Source organism: Nicotiana attenuata, unplaced genomic scaffold (assembly GCF_001879085.1).
Source record: "Nicotiana attenuata strain UT unplaced genomic scaffold, NIATTr2, whole genome shotgun sequence".
Lineage (NCBI taxonomy): Eukaryota > Viridiplantae > Streptophyta > Magnoliopsida > Solanales > Solanaceae > Nicotiana > Nicotiana attenuata.
The window spans coordinates 255,176-270,852 of NW_017671618.1; the positions used below are offsets into that span (position 1 = coordinate 255,176).

General features: G+C 39.6%; 2 protein-coding genes across 2 annotated transcripts; one reads left to right on the top strand and one right to left on the bottom strand.

Moving 5' to 3' along the window:
• The first annotated feature begins 761 nt into the window (after positions 1–761).
• Positions 762–4,746, top strand: LOC109209331 (protein POOR HOMOLOGOUS SYNAPSIS 1). The gene is made up of 8 exons (XM_019372593.1): positions 762–1,121; positions 2,593–2,709; positions 3,495–3,560; positions 3,650–3,753; positions 3,855–4,051; positions 4,138–4,190; positions 4,317–4,344; positions 4,659–4,746. The coding sequence occupies exons 1-8, from the start codon at positions 816–818 to the stop codon at positions 4,715–4,717; spliced, it is 930 nt and encodes a 309-aa protein (XP_019228138.1). The 5' UTR covers positions 762–815; the 3' UTR covers positions 4,718–4,746.
• An 88-nt stretch (positions 4,747–4,834) lies between these two features.
• Positions 4,835–7,418, bottom strand: LOC109209330 (peroxidase 57-like). The gene is made up of 2 exons (XM_019372592.1): positions 6,582–7,418; positions 4,835–5,866 (listed from the first exon to the last, which is right to left on the bottom strand). The coding sequence occupies exons 1-2, from the start codon at positions 7,332–7,334 to the stop codon at positions 5,120–5,122; spliced, it is 1,500 nt and encodes a 499-aa protein (XP_019228137.1). The 5' UTR covers positions 7,335–7,418; the 3' UTR covers positions 4,835–5,119.
• Positions 7,419–15,677: the final 8,259 nt, after the last annotated feature.

The window sequence follows — 15,677 nt, forward strand, 5'->3', positions numbered from 1 at the left end:
TGCCGATTAGCGGATTTCACGGCCTCCCGCAAAGATAACAACACGTTAGTCGCTTTAGGCACACTTTTAATAATTTTACCTTCTAAATATGGGTGTGTGTTTCATGCAACCCAAATCCAAATCCAAAAACGTCGAATAAGAATGTGTCGAGGATCCGGGTGCATTTCATGTGACGTGATCCAAAAACATATTCTTAAACGACGTTCACTTTCCTAAAAATTAACTAAAGCGGTAAATACTCCTAAAATTGCACTATAGGTTAGAACATGTGTAAAAATCAGATTTAGCCATTTATGATAATTTAAGCGACCGTGCTAGAACCACGGGATCCGGGGGTGCCTAACACCTTCCCTCGGGTCAACAGAATTCCTTATTCAGAATTTCTGGTTCGCAGACTCCAATTGGGAAGTCGAAATTTTCCTCGATTTGGGATTTAAGTTAAACCGGTGACTTGGGACACCAAAAGCCCATCCTATCCCAAGTGGCGACTCTAAAAATAAATAAATAATCCCATTTCGAATAATGTCACTTTAAATAGAAAAACTCCCTTATACATTATCCTTCGGGGTAGGTGTGTAAAAAAGGAGGTGTGACATCAAGAACTTTACCAAAGCATATATTCTCGATCACAGAGATTGCACATCCATATTTTCTCTCCTTTTTATCTACTACTATATTTTTTTATAATAATTTCTAATTAATACTAATATGCAACCATTTTTGCTATATAGTGTTGCTTTTAGCGTGATCTAAGCACACAACCCGTCGTACATGCTGCAAGCACCTAAAACAACTCCAAACTAGAATTTTGAAAAATGGCGGGATCACATTCACTTTCATGGCCAGCAACAGCGGCGGCAGAGCAGTCGGAGCTGCCGCCGTCGTCAATGTCAATCGCCACCGTAACAAACCAGTGGGAAGCTGAATACGCTCGGTTCATCCTCTATCCTCCAGCTTCTCCTCATCCCTCTCATCCGTCTCTCGTCCCTCTTAGACGAAAGCACTGTACAAGCGGCAAATGGATATCCTCTTCCTCCCTCGTTTCTCTCAAACTCCGCACTGATAGATCCGATCCTAATCGCGGTTTCATCCTCATCCTCGCTTTCCATCACACGATCCTCGTGAGCGCTTACTGCTTCCCTCTGTTTTTACAACTATTTTGAATATTGAGAAATTCTAAATGCTCCAGAAAAAGAAATAACTGCTTTACTTTCATTAATTATTTCTTCTGGATCGGTATATTTATTTGCTATTTTCTCAAGGTGAAATGAATTAGAAAATGAACAATTTGAATGTTAATTTCCTTTGTGACCTTTTTGATGTGGCTTTGATTTCATAGGTTAGTTTACTTTGGATTTGTTGATACTCGATTTTATAATTTGATCTCTTTATTCTCGCTGTTCATCCTTTTCTTCACTCTGCGCTCACAGAGTCCTCGTGAGAGATACTGCTTCTTTCTGTTTTCCCGCTATTTTACTTTTTAGAAAAAGTAATATGTAACTGCTTTGGTTTTGTTTTCGTTTTCCTCTTTGGATTGATATATTTGTTTGCTGACTCGCTCAAGGATGAGTTGAAATAGAAAAGGACAATGCATAACTTTTTGAATTTGATTGTTAGTTGTCACTGATTGTGAATTTATGATGTAATCTTAGTTTACTGAGAGCTCTCAATTGTATAGTGTAGTTAATTTTAGTTTAAATTTGTTGATACTCGATCTTATGATATGCTTTCTCTTCTTGTCGCGTTTCATCCTTCTGCTCGCTCTAGCTCACAGAGCCACTATAAGCGTCTATTGCTTCTTTCCGTTTTACTGTTGTGTTTTGTCTTCTTTCTTCTTCTTTTGTATTGAACTTCTGTTTGCTGAATTTCTGAAGGATCTAGTTGAATTCGAAATGTATTCTGAAATTTATGATATAGTAATTGTTTTTTTTAAACTTAAATGTAACTTTGAGTTTTAGAGTCAATTTTTGCTTGAACTTGTTGATACTCGATCTTCTGATTCGATCTCACTTTTTCTGTGCTGGAGAACTAGTATTCATTCTGTTGAATGCAAACGTTGTGTTGTGGATTTGTTTATAATAGGCCGAGATAATCACAACAATGCTTGAATGGAAGCAATTTCTTCGTGCAATTCTGGCAAACAATAATGCTGTCTTTTCCCAGAGGGTAAATTACATAGCTGATGGTAAAAATGTCATGGGTACAGAGAAATCCATAGGTACTATGAATAGGTCAAGCGCATTGTTGAAAACTGTTGCAGGAGGGCCTATGCCAGTTTTTTCATTGAGTACTGGGGACGCAGTGTACTCTTGATGTATTAGTTCTCTGTTTGTTAGCATAGTGGCACCTTTGTTACCCTTTGTTTGTGAGATAACCTTGTCTTACACAGCTAAGCGCACGAGCATTAGTCTTGTGCATTATCAGTTCTGATTTTTATTAGCTGTCTCATAGTTCTGCAAACAATGGATGTCACTTGCTGTGGTTCATAAGCTCTTAGACAATGTTACAGTTATCAAGTTTTCTGCATGGAGAGGCTAACAGAATAGTTTCTTGTTTCTGACTTTTTTTGGTTTCATTATTTACTTCTTGCAGGAAGAACATTACGTTTCGAGGCTAATGTTCTCATGGCCTCAGGTCTCATGTGTATCAGGTTTTCCAACAAGGGGAACTAGAGCTGTCTTTGTGAGCTACAGGGATTCTGTTGGCCAGGTGAGCTCATTAATTAGTCTTTGTGAAGTCATTACTGAATTTGCTATAACTGTGATTAACCTCATGCTCTCTTTAAACCCCCATTGTTTTCAGCTGAAACTTCTTCTTTCCAGGAAAACTATTGTGTAGAGAAGTAACGAGATTAAGAATCAGACTAAAATGAAAGTAGCTCTAGGGACAGGCAAACCTCCCTCACGCTTCAAATATCCAATGCAAAGAGGCGAATGGAGCATTAAATGAAGTTAAAATAAGAACGAAAAGTTGCATAGAAGAAACTTGAAGTAGCTAGTTTTCTGGAGATACACGTGTATTATATGTAGTAAGCTAATTGTTCTGAACAAGTTCTTTTAGGTGCATAACTTGAAGTTTCAATACTATGATGTGGGAGTGATGACATCCTTTTCTTTAAGACTTTGAAGCATCTGAGACTCGGACTCTCTAACTTAACTACTGCATTTTATCCAAGTTCTGTACCATCTGGTACTTAAGATAATAGACAGTCCTTCTGAGAACATATATATCATGGGAAGTTCACTTCACAGAACTGTTACACGCGTTGAATCATTCACTCAAGCTTCCTAGTTGTAATGTTTGCTTTAGCTTTCACATTTAGGACATTATTCTATTAAGGCTTTGTCATATAAAGGGCGCACTGAAAGAACTCAAAGTGGAAATATGATGGTCTGAGGCTTCTTTTCTGCTAGTCCTGATACAGAAAACTGTGTGGAAAGGTCCTATAATAAAACCACTAATGTTGGACTTCAATTATCCTGTTATTTTTGCAGATTCAAAAATTCGTCCTGCGGTTCTTGACAATCTACGAGATAGAGAATTTCATGAATGTTTTAAAGGTGCATAATTCTCTATGATTCTCTCTACGAGTTCACTTACAATATACAACTTTCTTCCTTCACGTGCTTTTCGCATGTGAAATTCTTAGGGAAGATTGGACAGCGCAAGTCCTCCTGCTCTTCCGTGTCTTGAATTTGATTCAGTGATATCTTCTCAATCTGAGTTTATTCCTTTCGGAGGAGCTTCACAAAGGTGACATATACTGATTACTGCAGTTGCTTTGACACATCCTCCCGTGAGTTTAGCAAATTAAGATATTAAAGTATAATTTACATAAGGTTTGATTTTCTCAGGGACAATGAAGGATGGATATATACAGCTTCAGGTGACTCTAGTTCCCATCATATGCCAGTAACCTGGGCACCTGGATTTTCTCAAGGTTCACATACAGAGGAAATGAGACTAAATCGCGAAGCTGAGGAGATTCTTTCAGCTTTTCCTCCCAGTTTCACGTCCTTCTTGATGAACTGCGGCCCTGAAGCTGATCAAGGTGGTTCTCATCAGTCGACTTTTCATGAAGTTCCCCACTTTTTGATTCAAAACTAAACACCATTAATAATTGTTAACTGAATGCAGTTGCTGCACAGTCAAGTACGACGAAGGAGGTTGACCTTAAAGACCAAATTGCGGTATTGTTTCTGTCTATATCTTTTACTGAGATCAACTAACATTCTGCTTCGCTGAAATTTTTTAAATGGCTGGACGGCTCATAACTGTGTTCCATTTGTATGATCCACCTGCCTATTGTCTTGCAGAAATATCTAGAAGATTCTTCATTCCAAGGTATGTCTTTAAACACTAATGCGGTAATGCCCCTTTTCCAGGTTTTGGTCGATGGAGCATGCACATTACTTGATGTTCCTAATGCCCCTTTTTTGTTTTTAAAATTTATTTACTTTTTCCTTTTAATGGATGGAAAAGCCTTAAAGTCACTGTTCTTGAAGTTGATTACTATTCAGACCATGGTAAAATAAAGCGTTGCTAAGTAATATCTACGAGTTGTAAAAAAATCACTCACCGTTAAAAGAAGCAGCTACATGCAGATGCTGATTTGACTGGTTTAGAATACTAATTTGCTGAATTGCTGATATTGATAGATATGCTGGTCAAAGTTGAGGAAGTCATCCGTGAATTGGGAGATAATACAGTGCTATAGCTGCACCAGAGGTGATGCAAAAAAAAAAATCATAGCTGATTACCTATTAATTCTTCAAACATGGGAGGCTTTTTTCATTTTCTTTCTCAATTTGCTCACAGAACACATCAAAACAAGCAAGCAGTTGTACAAGAGAATTATTTCCGTGCATTGTCTGTTGAAGCAATTACATTAGCTATCTTTAGTAGAACTGGGAAGTACAAAATTGTGATCTCATTTTAGACAAGGACTTGCTTTGCACGTGGTGTTTAATTTGTTGTAGATGAGCAAGTCTCATCTATCATGCACCATTTGTATGTTTGTTATATTAGTCCTATGAGCTACTAAGTAAAAATTGGTTAAAACAAAAAAGAGAGGAACCAGTTCTGCTTTGATGCATGTTAGAGCCTTATATCCAGTTTTTCAGTTAACAGCCCTGCACTGTTTCCTGATCTGCCCCTGGTCACCAGTGAGCACTTGTATTGAAGCCAACTTGTTCATGGCCTTGCCCAACTTATTGAACCATCCCGATTGGTCATCACCGAACTTCTGGATATAGTCCTTTGTTCTGGGATCTTCACTCAAAAGCACATCTGATTCAAGTAGTCCTCTCTTTTGAGCCAGCTGCTTGTAGTAAATAGAATCCATCTTGTACTGTGTAGTGGTATCAAAAGCCAAAGTATTCATTTGGTTGGTACATGTGAATCGCATAACTCCAGCGAGCCTTGGATCTACCATGGCCGCCTTCTGAGGATTATCCAATCGGTAAAGGAAGCTGAAACAGTGTGCTACTCCAATGGAGTGGGCACCAATTAAAACCGCCAAATCCTCTTCATTCAGGCCCTTCCTTTTAAAGAGGTCAATCAACGTATCCACTGTATTATCAGGAAGTGGGAGGTTGCCATGAACATTTGCTTCAAGGGATTCCATTCCATCACGACGTCCACCAGGCACGTCGTACTGAGGGACACCGGATACAACAAAGGCCTCCCTTGATAAATATACCAAAAGATCTGTGCACGAGACTACGCCGGGGCATTCTGCCTCAAGCTCAGCCTTGATCTGGTCAATGAGATCAAATCCCCTAACTGTTGGTCCATTGGAGTTGGCGAGCTTTTCTACCCTTGCCCCACTTGGTGTCTGGTCTAGCAATAGTGATGCATCACATCCCTATACATTAGATAAATGAATTTTCATTAGACTTTACTGTTATTTTTGGTTATCAAGAAAGCACAGGAAAGCCTGTTTCCTGCGAAAGAAAGTGGACGAAAAGGAAAGTTGAAATGTTTGGTCAATAGAGTAAAATTTGCAAATGTGTAGAAGTTAGTTTGGGCTTGTTCTGTTTTCCTTTAAGTTTTGCAAGAATAGTAAAATTTGCTGTCATTGCCAGCTGTGGAGCCAAAAATTCTACAAAGAGGATTAAGAAAATGCGAGACTGCCACACCCTGGATTCCAACCTGTGGCCTAATGCAATTCTCAAACCATCTTTCCACTTTATTAGAAGTTTTCCTTATGTCAAGAGGATTTAACAATTCATATGTATAAAAGAACAATTTGTTTTAACCAATTTGCGGTTTAATTTTCGATGATGGTAATTCAATTGAAACCCCTTTGCAAAACGTGGGAAGTGCAGGTTCAGCTGATCAAGTACATATTCTCCTCAAAGTTTCCACATAATGAAACTGGCCCAAAGGATCTTACCCACCAAAATAAAGATCGATTCAGTCATTTTGAATTCATTAAATGAGCAGCTACATATCAAATGCAATCCAAAAGATTTGAAACTATTGAAGAATTTCAGAGGTTTACCATATATGTTTCTTACTGAATATCCTGAGAACATCATCATAGAATCTACATATTGAGGTAAGGATTGAAGTCTTACATTGACAAAGCAATCATGCAATAGAAGGCGGGGAATCGCAGCAGCAATGCTGGAATCATTCCCAAAAGCCCTGATCATGCCATCCTTAATAATCTTCTCAGCTTTTGGGCAAATTTCATCGTAAAATCCTACTTCCAATCCGGCATGTTTACGTAGCTCTTTAATTTCTTCTGGTGTTGGATGTTTTTGCCCTGGAGCTGGCTGTACAGGCACAGGTGTTTGTGTGGCTGATGGATTAGGTGTTTGAGGTGCACCCCCATATCCTATTGTCACAGGTGGTAGAGTTGCTCCTGGAAATCCTGCAGGCACATTCGTAGGTGTTGGATTAACGGGTACAGGATTAGGCGTTGGATTAACAGGCTCAGGATTAGGTGTTTGATCAACAGGCACAGGTGTAGCATCTTCTTCAGGTTCGCTTTCTTCATTGATGTCATGATCAAGATTTTTTTCCCGCAGATCATGCTGTTTTTGTGCCCTTTTCTTCAATGCCTTTTTCAGTTTTTTTCCCTTTTTACCATCTAGTTCAAAAATTGTGTCATCATCGTTGCTGACATGAGCAACATTATTAACATGGATTGGCACATCAATATTTTTATCAGAATCGTTCACTAGGAGAACTTCAGGAAGATGATCTGTAAATGCTGAGGACAGAGAAGGGAGGATCGTGAAAATAAGAAAAAGACCTACAAAAATTCTCGCCTTCGCTGCCATCTTTCTAAAGCATGATGGTTGTTGATAACAAATATTTGGCATTTATATAAGCCTATAAACTTTTGAGAGGGAAGAACTTGAGGCTACCATTGTTATGTCTTTAGGTAGTTATTTAATTTTGGTTGGACTAATAATCTCACCCCTCAAAATAAGGGGGTCCTTTCTAACCTATCTAAGTTTCTAACAACATTTTTTTTCTAATTTTTTTTTTTCTAGTTGCCAAGAGTAGGAGAGCAGGTCATATAACATTTGGTATGTGGTTGCGTTAATTTTGATGTATATAGGTTTTATGTAGCCTGCATAATGCAGCCAAAAAAATGTACAATAACTAGGTACTTATTGCATTGTAAAAATCATGCACGTCTCTTTTTCTAATCCCTAACTATATAGAGAGAGATATAACTACTAATTCTTCAATATCTCACAAGAAAGACATCAAAGCAATAGCTATGTTTTCTCGGTACACATTACTAGTTTTACTCTTTCCTCAATTCTTTACATTGTTAAGAAATTTTGCGTTTGGCGCCCCAACTCAGTTATCTCAAATTTACCCTCACTACTAGAAATCCGAAAAAAAACGACCAAAATTTGTCAAGAAAAGCGACCAAAGTTGGTAGCTAAATTGGAGAAAATAATTATATAATTATTCTAAATACATTAGCGACCAAGGTTGGTCGCTTTTTAGTCTCTAATGTGGTCAAAATGTTGACCGGACTGGTCAGACTTGCTTGGTCAAAGAAATACTGAAATTAGCGACCAACTTTGGTCGCTAAAGTGGGACCCAGTTATAAATCTTAATAATTATATTATTATTTTTTAAAAAATAAATATAATTTAACATTAGCAACCAAAGTTTTTACATCACCCGCAAGGGTATAAAGGAGTTTTTCCAATTAAAGGACAATCGGAACGGGATTTATTATTAATATTCAGAGTCGCCACAAGGGTAGATTGAACTCAAAAATACCAGAGATCTCAACAAACACCAACGGCAATAACGAATAACCCACAACAGCCACTTAAGCCTCAAATACTACTCGAAATGCAAACAAACATCCTCGAAAGCAAACTTAATTTCTCCTGGAGCTTTAATGAAACAGAAGTCGACCAAAATCCAACCCCAGACCAGCTTGAAATAACCAAAACCAACGGCAAACTAACAGTCACATTTCAGAAGAAACTCAGCAAACAGAGGAGAAGAGAACTGGTCGAATTTGGCTAACATCAATGTAACAGTACATAATTTTGATTTTTTTTGCAGATTTTTGTTGTTTTTGGTTTCCTTATTTTTTTTTGAATTTCTACTTTCAAATCTGGGAACTGAAGAGTACTTTTGGGGGGGGGGGGGGGAATTTTAGGCCTCCCAACTTGTGAATCAAGGCAAATGAATGCCTATTTATAGGTGAACTTAGGGTCCAATTTCAGATTTTCCCTTTACCCATTAGTCCCTGTTTTAATTCTATTTTTATCCTTTATTTTCTGACTTGTCACACAAGTAACTACCCTAAGTTTACTGAAATCTGCACTATAGTCTGTCCTAGAAGGTTCTATGCCCATTACAATTCCTATTCTACCCTTACTTTACTTCAACAATTACCAAATCTGATTAAACTACCCTTTTTTCATGCCTAAACTACCCTTAGCATCCCCTGAAATTACTGACCAAGTTAAACTAGTCCATTGGCTATAACCAAACAATCTATTTCTAGGGCTAATCAAACTAGACAAATTAGCTAATCAAGAGGTTGGAACAATTAAAATCAAATTGCAGCAAACAACTAGGAGTCGACTAACTGAACCTAAAATCAAACCACTTAAACGTATATGACTACTGGGAACAATATTGTCATGAAGAACAAAACTTAAGCTAGATCCTGAACATGGAATTACTAACGCAATTACTGAATTAAACTAAACTAAACTAGTTAATTATCACTAACCAATAATAACAATAACGAATCAAATACTGCAAAAAAAAATTGAAATCAAAAGTGCCCTAAAGAATTAAAGATTATCCAAACAGATTTAAACAGGAGCATACTTGAACAGAATCAAAACAGAATTGAACAAAACTTACTAATTTTGAGCATTCGACTGACTATGGGGCGAACTCTGACCAGCTATTGTTGTTTGAATCCTCCGGGATTCTTGACACGTAACATCCCTAATGGCGTGTTTTCAAAAGGAAACACATGATTAGGGAAATTACGGTCTAAAATCCCCAAGATTTCTGAGTTAGGGTTCTGCCGGACTTTGGGATAAAATTTGTAATGTTCCGGGCAGATTCGAGACAAGTGGCTATGGGGGTTGGGTAGAAGAGACTCAGATGAACCCAGGGTGTCAATTTGGGACTATTTGGCATATTTTGGGTCTTGGCCGGAAAATATTCAAACTGAGATTTGACCAATTTAAGGCAGATTCGAGAAAAACTAACCCGGGATTTGGCTAGGGAAAGGGGAAAGGACCTAGGGTGTTAATTTGGGGTGGTTTGGAAGGAGTTGGGTCATGGCCGGAAAAGTTTAGATTTGATATTCGACGAGATTGGCTATGATTCGAGGGGAGCTGAGGGCATGGTTGGAAAGAGGGGAGAACAGTGGTTCTAGGGTGTAATTTTGGTGGTCATCGGAGCATCGTCGCCAGCGGCGGCGATTTCCGGCGGGCGGCGCTAGGGCGGAAGACGGTGGCGGACAGTTGGGTGTCAGTGGCGTTACAGGGAGTACGAGGAAGATGGATTGTGTTTTTGTTTTTGTATAATTTTCGGACAATTTTATTTAAATTTGAGGATCAATCGTGGCCATTGGATTTGGGGGAACGGACGGTCATGATTAAACGACGTCAAAACGACGTCGTTTTGAGTATGGGGCAACTGGACCGGGCAGGGCGTTTGGGCCAGTGGCTTGGGCTGGGTGAAGTCAATTAAATGGCCCAATTAGGCATTATTGAGGCAGCCCCTTTTAATTGCTTTTGTTTTCATTTTTATTTCTTTTATTTATTTTTTGTATTTCATTTTGTATTATTTTTTTTCTGATTTTATAAAAAATACAAAAATTAAAATGAAACCTAATTTATTTCCAAAATTAAGCTAATTAACTCCTATTTAAAATAAACTCAAGACAAATTCAACAACTAACAATTAAAAATGCAAAAATGGACTATTTTTGTTATTTTCTTTAAATTTTGTTCTAAAAACAACTTAACCACTAAATAATCCTTAAATATGAAATTAGATCCTAAATGCAAATGTCAGGCATATTTTTTATATTTTTCATATGAAATAAAAATGCACAAATAAGAATGCAAACAGTTAACAGAAAATAACACAAAATTCACAAAAGTGTAAAATAATGAAAGAGAAATTATTTTGTTTGAATTTTTGGGAATAATTCATATATAGGGCAAAAATCACGTGCTCACAGCTGCCCCTCTTTGCTCGGGAACACGCAGAGTTCTCGGGCAAAGACAAGTGAGCGGAAATGAGCGATTTTTGCCCGTTTGCATATTCCGTGTGAAGCATTTTTGAAAGAGTTGACCGAACCTTGCTTCAAAGGTTGCCTACATATCCTGGGCTAAACAGGAATCAGGTCAGTGTAGTTCGGGAAGGTTTGGTAGCTGGGGCTACCAGGAGCTGTGATTTCATTGCTGTTGCTGCTGCTACTGCTCGCTGACCTCCTTATTACACCGAGTAAAAATAAAAAGAAGCTAGCATAAGCTATGATCTACGAATTACAAAAGGGTCCTATCTATGTCTTCTAACTTGTTCTTGTGTTGCCTTGAACTTGTATCTTGTAATCTTCCGATGGTATTCCTGTTGTTGTTTTGCATGGTGATCGACGATATTGCTGCCGTTCCTCCAAATGATGCTTGATTATTTGAAACCTGTGTCCATTTTCCAGGTGGGCTCCTGACTGCAGACGCTTAAACAGTATTCCTTGTTCTCCAGGCGGGCTCCTGACTGCTGAAACTTGAAATATTCCCTTGTTCTCCAGGTGGGCTCCTGACTGCTAAAAATCTGAAAATGAATGCCTCTGTTCTCCGGGCGGGCTTCTGATTGCCAAAACTTGGGATAAATGCCTCTGTTCTCTAGGCGGGGCTCCTGATTGCTAAAAGCTTGAAAATAAATGCCTGTATTCTCCAGTCGGGCTCCTGATTGCTAAAAACTTGAAAATAAATGCCTCTATTCTCCAGGCGGGCTCCTGATTGCTAAAACTTGAAAATAAATGCCTCTGTTCTCCAGGCGGGCTCCTGATTTCAAAGATAGACCAACAACAAAAGAAAAGAATTTTCTGCCCCAGTCTGGTGGCCGGGCGCATCACGTTACCAAACACTACTAAAAATTCGGAAGCTAAAATTTGAATTGTACTTCCCTTGTTCTTCAGGTGGGCGCCTGACTGCTGAAATTTGAAATGTATTCCCTTGTTCTCCAGGTGGGTGCCTGACTGCTGAAATTTGAAATGTATTCCCTTGTTCTCCAGGTGGGCGCCTGATTGCTGAAACTTGAAAGTATTCCCTTGTTCTCCAGGTGGGCGCCTGATTGCTGAAACTTGAAAGTATTCCCTTGTTCTCTAGGTGGGCACCTTATTGCTGAAATTTTGAAAAGTATTCCCTTGTTTTCCAGGTGGGCGCCTGATTGCTGAAACTTGAAATGTATTCCCTTGTTCTCCAGGTGGGCGCCTGATTGCTGAAACTTGAAATGTATTCCCTTGTTTTCAGGGGGGCGCCTGATTGCTGAACTTGAAATGTATTCCCTTGTTCTCCAGGTGGGCGCCTGATTGCTGAGATTTGAAATGTATTCCCTTGTTCTCCAGGTGGGCGCCTGATTGCTGAGATTTGAAATGTATTCCCTTGTTCTCCAGGTGGGCGCCTAATTTTAGCAGAAATAGACAAAACAAAGAAGCATTTTCTGCCCCTGTTCTAATCAAAGAAAAATTTGTTAATGTAAAATAGTGGTTAGCTGCTGGCATTCTTGTTGGCCATGCTCCCGCTTCCGACTTTGCTCTGACTTGCTTCTTTGGACTTGCTTTGACTTGCCACGATTTCCCAATTGACTTTCAACCCTCTGATCTTGATGACCCACATGCTTTACCTCGTATTACTGTTGGTGTTTCTGTTCCCTTCTTTTGAACCTTGCTTCTCCCTCACGACCATCTGATTATTCCACTGATTTTCATTGGTCCTCCATGTTTTACTCTCTTTTGATATGTCCCCACCTTGTTGCGCCATCTAACTGGGAAGCTAGTAGTTAACTTTGACATCCTTCTTTTGTTTTTGGATAGAACTGACACTAAAGCATTTTATAGACAGACTTCAAGAGAATGAAATGCAATGACCTCGAAGATTTTGAGGGTAGAAAAACTCTGAAAACGAATGAGTTGTAATGAAGAGAAAAAGGATAGGACTTATCTGAGCGGAAAGGCTGATTCCATTGATTGTGCCATGCATTTTGGATTCCAGCCTAGTCTGTCCAACCAATCAACTATCAACCACCACATTTGTTGCACCATACTTTCACGCCCGATTCTCGCCAAACCCCAACCTTGCTTGTGTTGCCATGTTTCAAACAACTTTTAACCATAGACTTCTTTCATTTGCCCAACTGAAAAATCTCACTTTCGCCTTACGGTGCCCATGAGGGTTTTCACTAATAAGACTCTCTCATTTTAATATATTTCAAACTCACCTCGCCTTACGGTGCCCGTGAGGGTTTTCACCAATAAGACTCTCTCATTTTCATTTCTCTCAACTCACATCGCCCTATGGTGCCCGTGAGGGTTTTCACCGATAAGACTCTCTCATTTTATCCTTTTCCTTCTGTCACCAGAGTGTTGTCTCCAACATGAGTCGCTTTACCTAACCATATTGACATTTCTTGAAATTGATCAGAAGGTCTTTCTTTGGACCGTAATGTGGCTTTTGGGCGGGTTTTTTAGAAAGAAAGGTATAAAGGCTCAAAAACTCAAATGTGGGTTCAACATTACAACTTTCGGAACCATATCACTTGCGACAACCATAACTTCTGCCCCAGTTTCTTTCTTGGGGATTCTTGGATTTCTCTTCTGTTGTGACTGAACCTCAGTGAGGCTGCCTACGTACCCTTTCGGGATCAAGTCAAACGTAGTTCAGGCCATATAACTACTTTACTGTGGCGATCTTTTTTCTTCTACTTTTCCCTTTCTTTCTTTTCATTTCTTTTCTTTTCCTTTTCTTTTATTTTTCCCTTTTATTTTTCTTTTCTTTTCTCTCTTTTTTTTCTTTTCCTTTTCTTCTCTTTTTCTTTTCTTTTCTTTTGGACTGTTTTTTGCTTGTTTCTCCGCTGACTTTCCTTGCTCGGGCTTTCGAGTTTCGTTATTGATTCCGAAAGCGGGATACGAAAGGAAATATAATAAGGCTCAAAGGGATAACAAAGGATAAAGTGTTTAGGTAGCAGAACAAAATTCCTTCATCATTTCAATCTCAAAACATGCCAAATACAACCAGGTACACAAAGATAAAGAAAATCATACATAATATCTCTTGACTGCATCAGAATTGATGGCCATTTCTACACATTTTCCTTCCACGTCCGTTAGATATAGAGCGCCATTGGACAAAACTCTGGTTACAACAAATGGCCCTTGCCAGTTTGGGGCGAACTTTCCTTTTGCCTCAGCCCAATGAGGTAGGATACGTCTGAGCACCAACTGTCCTACTTCGAACTTCCTCGGACGCACTTTCTTGTTATATGCTCTTGCTATTCTTCGTTGGTACAATTGACCATGACACACTGCTGCCAGTCGCTTCTCATCAATCAAACTTAGTTGTTCCAGGCAAGTTTTGACCCATTCATCATCATCAATCTCTGCCTCTGCGATGATTCGGAGGGACGGGATCTCAACCTCTGCAGGTATTACTGCTTCGGTTCCATACACCAATGAGTAGGGAGTTGCTCCTACTGAAGTGCGGACAGTAGTGCGATAGCCTAACAAAGCAAAAGGTAACTTTTCATGCCATTGCCTTGACCCTTCTACCATTTTCCGAAGTATTTTCTTGATATTCTTGTTAGCTGCCTCGACTGCCCCATTTGCCTTAGGACGATATGGAGTGGAATTGCGGTGCATGATCTTAAACTGCTGACATGTCTCGGCCATCAAATGACTATTGAGATTGGCACCATTATCTGTGATGATTACCTTCGGGATCCCAAACCGGCATATGATATTTGAATGTACGAAATTGACAACTGCCTTCTTAGTCACGGATTTGAAGGTTTTTGCCTCCACCCATTTAGTGAAATAATCAATAGCTACCAAAATGAATCTATGCCCATTTGAGGCTGCTGGCTCAATCGGACCAATAACATCCATTCCCCAGGCAACGAACGGCCATGGTGCTGACATTGTATGCAATGCCGATGGTGGAGAATGAATCAAATCTCCGTGTATCTGACATTGATGACATTTGCGCACGAAGCTGATGCAATCCCGTTCCATAGTAAGCCAATAGTAACCTGCTCGAAGGATCTTCTTTGCCAATATGTATCCACTCATATGAGGTCCACAAACTCCCGCATGTACCTCAGCCATGATAACTGTAGCCTGTTTGGCATCTATGCATCTCAATAACCCAAGATCTGGAGTTCTCTTGTACAATACTCCTCCACTAAAGAAAAATCCGCTTGCCAAGCGTCGAATTGCTCTCTTTTGATCCCCTGTAGCTTGTGTCGGGTATACTCCCATCCGGAGGTATTCTTTATATCATGGAACCATGGCTCACAATCAAACTCTTCCTCCACCACATTACAATAGGCATGCTGATCCCGAACCTGGATATGTAATGGATCCATGTAAGCCTTGTCCGGATGATGCAACATTGACGCCAAGGTGGCCAAAGCGTCGGCAACCTCATTGTGCATCCTTGGAATGTGTTTGAAATCTATTGATTGAAACCGTTGACGAAGTTCATGCAAACACTGCCGGTATGGTATGAGCTTCAAATCTCGTGTCTCCCACTCTCCCTGAATCTGGTGTACAAGAAGATCCGAGTCACCCATGACCAAGATTTCCTGGACACCCATGTCTATAGCCAATCTCAATCCCAGGATACATGCTTCGTACTCAGCCATGTTATTGGTGCAATAGAAATGAAGTTGAGCAGTGACAGGGTAGTGTTGCCCTGTCTCAGAAATCAGTACTGCTCCTATTCCGACACCCTTGGCATTGGCAGCTCCATCAAAGAACAGTTTCCATCCAGGCTTCTCGACCTGTTCTAATTCTTCAACATGCATTACCTCCTCGTCCGGGAAGTATGTTTTCAAAGGCTCATATTCATCATCAACGGGATTCTCAGCTAGATGATCAGCCAGCGCTTGTGCTTTCATTGCAGTCCGAGTCACGTAGACAATATCAAATT

Bases quoted from the DNA above. Each gene is read 5' to 3' on its own strand.
- LOC109209331 (XM_019372593.1), top strand. From the start codon at position 816: ATGGCGGGATCACATTCACTTTCATGGCCAGCAACAGCGGCGGCAGAG. The intron at 3,754-3,854 runs GTGACATATACT...TGATTTTCTCAG, and splicing joins TTCGGAGGAGCTTCACAAAG to GGACAATGAAGGATGGATAT. The intron at 4,052-4,137 runs GTGGTTCTCATC...AACTGAATGCAG, and splicing joins CGGCCCTGAAGCTGATCAAG to TTGCTGCACAGTCAAGTACG.
- LOC109209330 (XM_019372592.1), bottom strand. From the start codon at position 7,334: ATGCCAAATATTTGTTATCAACAACCATCATGCTTTAGAAAGATGGCA. The intron at 5,867-6,581 runs GTAAGACTTCAA...TCTAATGTATAG, and splicing joins TGCATGATTGCTTTGTCAAT to GGATGTGATGCATCACTATT.